The sequence below is a fragment of the Echinops telfairi genome, unplaced genomic scaffold (assembly GCF_000313985.2).
Source record: "Echinops telfairi isolate 266 unplaced genomic scaffold, ASM31398v2 ScPeMD7_15;HRSCAF=58, whole genome shotgun sequence".
In the NCBI taxonomy this organism is placed as follows: domain Eukaryota; kingdom Metazoa; phylum Chordata; class Mammalia; order Afrosoricida; family Tenrecidae; genus Echinops; species Echinops telfairi.
The window spans coordinates 9,432,739-9,441,937 of record NW_022103912.1 but is presented as its reverse complement, the minus strand read 5'-3'; the positions used below and the strand labels follow the sequence as shown (position 1 = coordinate 9,441,937).

At 50.1% G+C, this 9,199-nt stretch overlaps 1 protein-coding gene across 1 annotated transcript in view; it reads left to right on the top strand.

Moving 5' to 3' along the window:
* The window catches only part of NCKAP5 (NCK associated protein 5), a 734,641-nt gene that overhangs the window by 468,595 nt on the left and 256,847 nt on the right, over positions 1 to 9,199 (top strand). Inside the window, exon 7 of the mRNA XM_045287417.1 lies at positions 7,188 to 7,256. Within this exon, the coding sequence (XP_045143352.1) occupies positions 7,188 to 7,256 (69 nt within the window). The remainder of the gene's footprint in view (positions 1 to 7,187; positions 7,257 to 9,199) is intronic.

Below are 9,199 nucleotides of genomic sequence, written 5' to 3'. Positions count from 1 at the left end.
TACATCGCACCCTGACTGGCTCGTCTCCTCCCCGAGACACCTCATTGACATTTTTTATCCGTGATCCTCTACTTTATGGAGCCTGACACCCTGCTCCTGTGACTCGTTGCTCCTAGTAACACGTCCAAAGTATGTAAGATGAAGCCTCCCGGCCTCACTTCCAAGGAGCATTCTGGCTGGGTTTTTCCCAGCACCTTCGTTTGTTCCTTAGGCAATCCAGGGCAGAGGCACTGTTCCTCACCAACACCGGGATGGAAATGCGTCGGTCCTGTTTCAGTTTTCTCTATTTTTGTCCAGCTTTCCTATGCCTAGGAAGCTATGTGCCGGCTTGGGTTGGGTACACCTTGTCCCTGAAAATGACATTTTTGCTTTTGAACGCTTTAAAGAAGTCTTCTGTAGCAGATGTAGTTAACGTACTAAGGAGTCATTCGAGTCCTTGAGAATTGCTCACAGGGGTGCCGATTGGGGACTGCAGTGAAAGGGAAACCATGACAGGCCCACTTTTTTCCCCTCCACTTATTACTGTGTCACTGATTATGCAAGTGTAAGTTTTTTAGTTCCTTTGCATTGGGATAATAGCTGTACTGAAGATGGAGTCGACTGCCTTCATCAATGAGTGCGTTAAGTCCTCTTCATGTTCAGGAAGCACGGAGTTGTGCCGTCTGCACATTGCAAGTTGGTAATGAGGCATCCTCTAATCCTGGTACCACTTTCTTCGTCCAGTCCGGCTTCTTGGATTATTTGCTCAGCATGCAGACTGAACATGGATGCTGAAAGGGTACAGTCCTGACACACATCATGCCTGACTGTCAGCCATAGAACATCTTCTTGTGCTGTTCAGATGCCTGCCTTGTGGTCAGTGTAGGGGTTCTTCGTTGGCATGAGTAGGCTTGGGAAAGCTCCATTCTACACAATGCCATCTATACTTTGTTGTGATGGGAGCCCACAAGTCACCCAGCTTTTGATGACTAGCGCTTGGTGCATCTGCCCTGTTCTTGAGACAGTCATGAAACGCAGGTCAGATATGTTCAAGGTCATGCTTGGGCTCTACTTGACTTGGTTTCACTTTCTTCCGCTTCAGCTGCTTGAACTTGCTTCTGACCAATTGATGGTCTGCTCCACAGTTGTCTCCTGGCCCTTGGTGATCCTGAGCATCCCCGTTGTGTCTTTCCAAAGATAAAGTTGACGTGAATCCTGTTGATTCTGCTTTATGGGGTCCATGAATAGTTGCTATTTTTGTTGTTCAGTGATGGCATTTCCAATGAATTGGTTGTTAGTGTTAAAAAAAATATATATTACGGAGGGAAACATTGGACAGGGTAACTTAGGACAAAACTATAATAATTTATGATCTGTGAAGGGTTCATGAGGGAAGGGGGAGTGGGGAAGGAGGGGGACAATGAGCAACTGATATTAGGGGCTAGAGTGGGAGGCAAATATTTTGAGAATGATGAGGGCAACAATGTTCATATGTGCTTGACACAATGGATGGATGGATGGATTGTGATGTGAATTGTCCGAGCCCCCAATAAAGTAATTTTAAATATATATGTATATTTATATATGTGTATATATATAAATCACATATATATGTGATTTCTGTCATCATTTCTGACTGTGTAGTCACAAATTGAGACCATTTTCAAACTCATTCATTGTGCACACAATTATTAAATAAGTTATGTGGAAGACATAGATAATACAGGCTCCAAACTTATCACTTCCTGATAGCTTTACAGTTTCTCTGATCCACACTGGATAGCCTGTCTCTGGGCATACTCTCTGATGGTGCCTAATGCTCATCTCTCTCCAGCTCTGCGATCAGGGTTAACATGTCGGCAGTTTAAAATTAGATGTGGCAGGATTGTTTTCACTCCCAAATCGGGAAGTGCTACAAATCAGGACACACCACCACCACCACCACCACCACCACCACCACCCACCCCACCCCCTGACCAGCACCGCCCTGGGTAGGAGTGAGTTGCTCTGCTGTGGAGAGACTGCATCCTGACTGCGGTGTGGTGTGGCTGTTTGTGACCACATGTCAGTCTCACACTCACTTGTCTTTCTCTAGTATCCTTTAGCTCCCTCAAACTACGGCCCGCGGGCCACAGGCGGCCCGCCGAAAACATTGATCTGGCCCACCGGGTGTTTTTGCCCCGTTTGTATTTTTTACTTCAAAATAAGATATGTGCAGTGTGCATAGGAATTTGTTCATAGTTTTAAAAAAAAACAACCAACTATAGTCCAGCCCTCCAACGGGTCTGAGGGACAGTGCATTGGCCCCCTGTTTAAAAAGTTTAAGGACCCATGGTTACAGCATGTACTCGACAGCAGTAGATCACCCACTGGGCGGATTTGTCTTAATGGCAGACATGGCCAGGGTTGCCAACGTAAGTGTGAGTAGAAATAACAGACCAGACTCTGGGAAGCACAAAGCGTCTATGTCACTTGAACATGTGCAAAGAGTCAGAGCTACCTGGAGGCTGGAGCCCTGGCCAAGGTTCAGGCGCGGTGTGGCGGTGGGAAGACCACAGTGCCTGCCCTCAGAGCCAAGTCGGGAGAACAGAAATGGCCCTGCTGTGTGCTGAGCGCCGGAGCTGAGGCTGTGCAGGATGGGTGCTAACAAGAGCACAAAGGCGGGCACCTGAGTCAGGGAGACCTCCCGGTTAGGCAGGTGGCTCTCCCCAAAGTGTACGGTCACAAGGACGAGGATACTCTGTTTCCTTTCCTCTGCCCTGAGCAGCCTGGCGGTTCACGAGTTGCTCTGCCCTTCAAACCCTCCAGCTGCCCCTGCACAGGAGCAGGAGAAAGGGGACACCTTCATTCCCACGGACATCGACAGCCCCAAAGATCCGAAAGGGTAACTGCATCCTACAGCAGGGATATGAGCCGGGACTGAGCGGATGGCCATGAGTTTTAGTTTAGGGAAGGCGCTCCGGTGGTGTCGTGGTTGCGCATAGGGCTGCTAACGACAAGGTCAATGTCTCAAACCCACTGGCTGCTCTGCAGGAGAGAGATGAGGCTTTCTGCTCCCGCAAAGACCTGACCACCTGACCGCCTTAGAAACCCGCATGAGGGTCGCTATGAGTCAGAAACAGCACTGCCGAAGTGGGGCAAGACATGGTGCCGAAGTGGGGCAAGCATGATGGAGCCCTTCTAGAACTTACAAGTAAGCCTAATCGGAGAGCCCTTCTGTGATTTCAAGGAGAAAGGAGGTACCCTGGCTCTCCGAAACCTTCCCCACAGCCCAGCAAACCTGCCAGCCCTCCACCTCCTCAAAGGGTGCAATTAAAGATGCATTCTCTTAATCCTCTCTTAAAATGCAAATCCTCTCAGCGCTTTTTAATCAGCCTTTGGCATCTTAATGTGAATTAGCCATGAGTATCTTGTCGGAGGGCTTTTTTTTTTTTTTTTTAAATCAGGAGAAGGTAGTTGATGAATGGGCACCTGGATGTGGGACTCAGGCCTGAGAAGCAAATGAGGGTGAGTGATCGGAAGAGGAAATGAACGTCAAAGAAGCAGTACCTGAAAGAAACCTTATGGGAACTTGCACAAACGCCCAATTCCAGGGGCCGAAGAACTTCTTCTACCCTGGCTAGTCATCACCCCACACCACCATCCCCACCCCCAAGAGTAACCCCGTTTCGGATGGAAGCAGTTTGACAAAGCACAGAAACAGACTAATGTTCATCGACTCCTCACAGCTGTCCAGCATCTTGCTCATCTGAGACCATCTGAGGTTCGTCCTCCCATTCAGTAGTTCCCAACCTGTGGCGAGGCCACCCCCATTTACCAGGAGCAAACGTACCCCAAGGGTCCTGGAGACGTGCCTGCAGTTACAGCAGATGGGAGGCAACACCAGGATTGACAGAATGTCACTTATATTCCAAAAGCCAGGCCATCTTTTTCCATTAATAAAAAATAAAATTTAAGAGTTACATTTTTAAAGTGCACTGTAGCCTCCCCTCAGAGCCCGAGTCTCATCCCCAAGGCGGATGGGCCCTGGGTCTTCCACTCGCATGTCCTGCCAAGTCCATAGGCAGCCCTTTCTTGTGGATCTCCATCAGCAAGACAATGATCAAGCTCAAGGTTCAGTTTGTGTTATGAAAGCATTACCATTTTTCCCCCCCGAGCTCTAATAAAAGATCAAAGAATATTTTCGAAATGGAAAACCTTTTTGCTGTTCTAAGCATGTGCACTAATAGATCTTCCTAGGGACTGTTTTCCTTCCTGGAGAATCCCTGGTGTCGGAGGGCGAGGCAGATGTACACAGGATGAACGAGGAGATGCACAGAGCTCTAGGGTGGGCTTCTCTATATGGAGTGGGGCGCACGATGATAGCCGTGCTTCTAGAGGGATGCTGCTTGTCATGGTGCAAGCAAAGAGAACAGGTGTCGTTGTACCCCGAGAGATTGGTGAGGCGGAGCAGACAAAGGATGGTCCCCAACCCCAGTTCTAGAGGAGAAGTGAAACAGTGCATGAGCTGGGGATGGCGGCAGGGGCAGGAACACTGTGTGGACTGCCTCCATGCTGAAGCGGGTCCATCTAGGTCACAGGTTCTCAGAGCGTGGTTCCCAGGCCAGCAGCACCTGCTAGTCACGCACAGCCTCAGGCCCTACCCCCCAAACCAAAGCCCCAACCCCATGTGGAGCCGATTTTGAATCATAGTGATCCTATATCGAATTGTCAAGGCAGCACATCTTTGTGGAAGCAGAGAGCTTCATAGTTTTTCTGAGAAGTAGCTGGTGGGTTTGAACTTCTGACCTTATGGTTAGCAGGTAAACCCGGTATAACACCAGGACTCCTTCTGCCATGCCAAAGACGTACTAAATCCAAATCCTAGGCTGGGAGCCCCACAGTCTGTAATGCACCAAGCACCCTCATGATTCTGACTGCAGCTAGAAATGCTCCAGGGCCTGAGCCTTTCTTGCAGACCACATGTCCAAGAGGCCTGTTCAAGGATTTAAAACATGGAACTACCCAGTGGTTGTATGAGGAAGTATTTTCAATTCAACGCTTCAAAAAGGAGCCAGGCAGAGACGGTTCCTGTGTGAATCCTGAACGCCTTGAAATAGTGTGCGGGTTTATGGCAAGCTATGCCTCTAGTAGCTTGTACTGGACCTGAAGCTGGTCAGCAAGGGTGCCAAGATGCTGTGTCTGTGCGCAGATGAGTACACATACACCCATGTGTGTTCCAGTGTGGGTGGCCAGGACTTAGAACTCCTCCCTGAAATGTTTGAGGGGGACACACACTGCCTCTAAGATGCTCAAGGATAACCCAGTCCTGGCCTGAGTATGGAGACTGGCCTTCTAGTGCCTTCAATGGAAATCAGCCTTTGGCCAATTTCTTTTCTCCATGGCCGCTGCAGCCACTGGTTACGGGATTCACAAACTGCTTTGAATGCCACGGCGGCCACCTGGGTTTTCCTTGAGGAGGCTAGAGGACAGGAAGGCTAAGCTCCAAGCCCAGCCTTTGGTATGCTTTGTCCCGGCGCTCTGCCAGATGAAGACACCCATGCCTGGCCAGTGCCTGGCCAGTCTGCCGGAGGACATGCTCCTCCCTGCCCCTGCTGCCTTCTTTGCTTATTATTTTCTGACCTCTTTTAAAGTAGAATGGAGTACAGTACAATTGGGAGGAATAGATAGCTCACTGGTAGGATTCTCGCCTTCCTCCCAGGAGATCCGCGTCCAATGCCCAGCCAGTCCATCTCCTGTGCAGACACCATCCATTGGCCAGTGGAGCCCTGGCATACTGGGATACCATATGGTGCTGCAATACTGAGCAGTTTCAGCAGAGCTTCCGGACTGAGAATGGCTGGGAGCCCAACTTCTGAAGATCAGCCCCTGGAACCTTTGCAGCTCACAGTGGTCTGCTCAGTGTTTCGTTCTGATGTGCATGGGGTTTCCGTGAGCTCAGAGTCAACTCCAGGTCAGCAGCTACTACGACGACAGCACCATTAGGGCCGGTGTTGTGATCTGGGCATTGTCCCAAGGAGCGGAATCGGAAGCTCTTTGGCCCACAGACTGAAGGGGGCAGGCTAGCACCCCACCCCACCCCACCCCCCCCACCCCCGTGGTTAAGTAAGTCAGGGGAGGAGCCCTGCCCATGGCACTGGCTCATATCTCCATGAGGCTCTTGTCCATGTTGCAGCGCAGCCATGATTTGTGAGAAAGACCGTTGTCAGGACCTTACTGCGAGCTGTTGGCGATTGCTGAACTGATGGGTTTCCGGCAAGCTGGGAAGATGTCATTTTGAAAAGGACCCGCTACTTCAGCAAGGAAACCCTAGGGGGTGGGGGTGGGGGCATGTGGGGGGTGGGGGGCGGTAGGGGGGGGCAGTATTCTCTTCCTTCTCCTGCCTTCTCCTTTCTCCCATGCCATCGGCACCCTGCTCCATTCTGCGGCTCTCATGTGCTCACCGTTTATTCTTTCTCATCTTGAACCCAAGGTTTTCTCCGCAGCGAGGGGCTGGGCCCCACCACTGCTCGTTTGCCTACTGTGTGATTTGGCAGTTCCAAGCAGCGGGGTTGGGTAACGTCGTGCTGATCGATAAATGTGAAGTCAGACGTGACTCCCCTCCTCCGTGGGTCAAACAATAAGGCTCTTTTCCTTCTCTCCAGGGAGGACTGTGGTCCTGGTTTGAGCGGCGGGCCGGCCTCATTCCCGGGTCTGTTGATGAGGATGCTCTGGTCCTCTTGCTTGGTAGATTTCGTTGTGAGAAGTTCTTTTGTTTCTCTCTGGTAGCCCATTCTCTTCCTGGTGTTAGCCTCTGCGCTGTATGTATTTTAGTACAACCCCTAGCTAAGCTGCTAGAGGACAGAAAAGGCCCCGGTAAATGCATGCATAGAAAAATTAATGTTCTCAGTTGGAAGCACAGGAGGGAGTACAGTGTAATCTTTCTGGGACCTTCGCACATCAGAGGAGGACTGGATTTCCTACCGGTTCCGAAGGTCAAGTTTTTCTTTTAAGTTGTAATATATTTTTATGTGTGCATGTGAACAATTTGATACGACAGAACTTATTCCTGAGTTATCTATAATCGTACCTGGAGCAAACTTGTCAAAGGTATGTCTAAAGATTGTTCAGGATCCCGAGGAGCTGTACTTAGTAAGTGGATTGAATAAGGTGTCACATAACACAACATTCCATTGATTCATTTGTATTATTTTTATATCTTACCGCAGGCGGAGAACTCCGCGTTGGCTCTGGAAAATGAAAGCCAGAGGGAGCAGTATGAGAGATGTCTGGACGAGGTAAGATGCATGGAGAAGGATCATGGTTAGAGGCAAGGCTATGCGGCATTCTCCTCAGATTGCAGTAGGAGGGGGCCACCAAATATAGGTGGGGGGAAAAATCCATTCCCCACCTACCTTTCTGAAGCCTCCTTAAGTGTGCTACCAGAGTCCACACAACACATGCATTTTTTCCTCCAAAGAAAGTGATACACGTGTGACCCCTGAAAAGGAGGCTGTGCCCATGTCTCCCCACCCCCACCCCCCACAATTTCTTATACCCCCTTATCCCCAGTTGTCCTCTAGTCAACGCCTATTCTTGGTGACCTTATGTGCATTAGAATAGAACTGTGCTCCATACAGGAGCCCTGGTGCCACAGTGGTTATGCATGGAGCTACCAAACTACAAAGTCTGAGGTTCAAATCCGCCAGCTGCTCCTTGGGAGAAAGGTGAGGCTTTCTACACTCATCGAGAGTTAGAATCTCTGAAACCCGCAGGAGCAGTTCAACCCTGTTCTAAAGGGTCACTGGAAGTTAGCCTGGACTCGGGGGCAGCAGGTTTGGTTTTGGTTTGGGGGTTTTGTGCTCCATAGACTTTTCAATGGCTTTTCTTCCAAAGTGAATCTGGGGGGGACTTGAACCCTCCAGCCTCTTGGATAGCAGCCTTGTGCTTTGCTGTTTGCTTCACCCTGGAGTGAGCAAACTAGAGTCTAAGGGTGCTGCCTGGCTGGTACAGCCTTCCTTCGTTCCGGGGAGTGTAACCCCTGCTTAGGAATGGGAGCGTCGCTTAGGGTCTTCTCTGACGGTATTGCTTTTCCATAAAAGCCAATCCTTGATAGAGGGGCGGGGACAGTGTTCACAGTTGACTGCCGGAGAGGAAGAATCAGTAGATTGAGAACAAACCAAGAAGAGAAAGGGAAGTGAGGAAGAAAATTGGAGCACACCAGAGGATCACAGGGCCACACGCCTGAGCAACCACACTGAATATGATTTCATGATAATGAAGAGATGATGGGCGAGATGTTGGGAGCTTCTGGGAAAGGGGGTGGGGTGGGATTCTTACACATTCTTCGCCCCAGCCTGAGACACCCAGGCAGGGCTGGCCGTTCCCCTAGCTAGCACATGCTCATTTAGAACCTGGCTGGCATTTGGAGCCATCATTTAAATGGGGATGACTTCTCTAGTGCTTTGTCAGGTACCCTCCAACTAGCATTTACCCTTCTCGGTGATTCTATTTGAGATCTGTCACGGGGTAACTGATGTACAGTTGAGGAAGCCAAAAAATGAAATCTTCACCTGCATTTAATCTCTCTCCATACTTTTCCCGTCGGGAATTAGCATGTATCTCTGCCTTTTTCTTTCCCTTAGCAATAGGGAGAGCCCTTGTGGTGTAGGGCTTAGGTGGTTGGTTGCAGACGGAAAGGCTGGCGGACAAACATGCCCACCGCACCTCCACCTCCCCAACAAACATACCCACCCCATCTCCACCTCCCTGACTAACATCCCCACTACCCCCTCCACTCCCCTGACTAATATACCCACCCCACCTCCACCTCCCCAACAAACATACCCACCACCCCCTCCACTCCCCTGACTAACATACCCATCCTACCTCCACCTTCCCAACAAACATACACACTCCACCTCCACCACCCCCCAACCAGCCCCAACCATTGGCCGCTCTTGGGGACAAAGCTGAGACCGTCTGCTCTGTCAGGGAAACTCTATAGGGGAAGTTCTACCCCGAAAGTCCGAATCCGCTTGATGGCAGCAAGAGAGGGGACCAACCTCTAACAAACTCTTCTTGGTTTTTCTTAGACCCTTTCTTCTCAAATGGTTATCCGTCCGACCTCATGGGCTCCAAACACATGGGACCAAATCCCAGTCATGGGCCCTGCTTCTCTGCTCATTTATCTATGAAAGATTGAGTCTGAGACTCAAAATGGATACCTCCTCCACCCCCC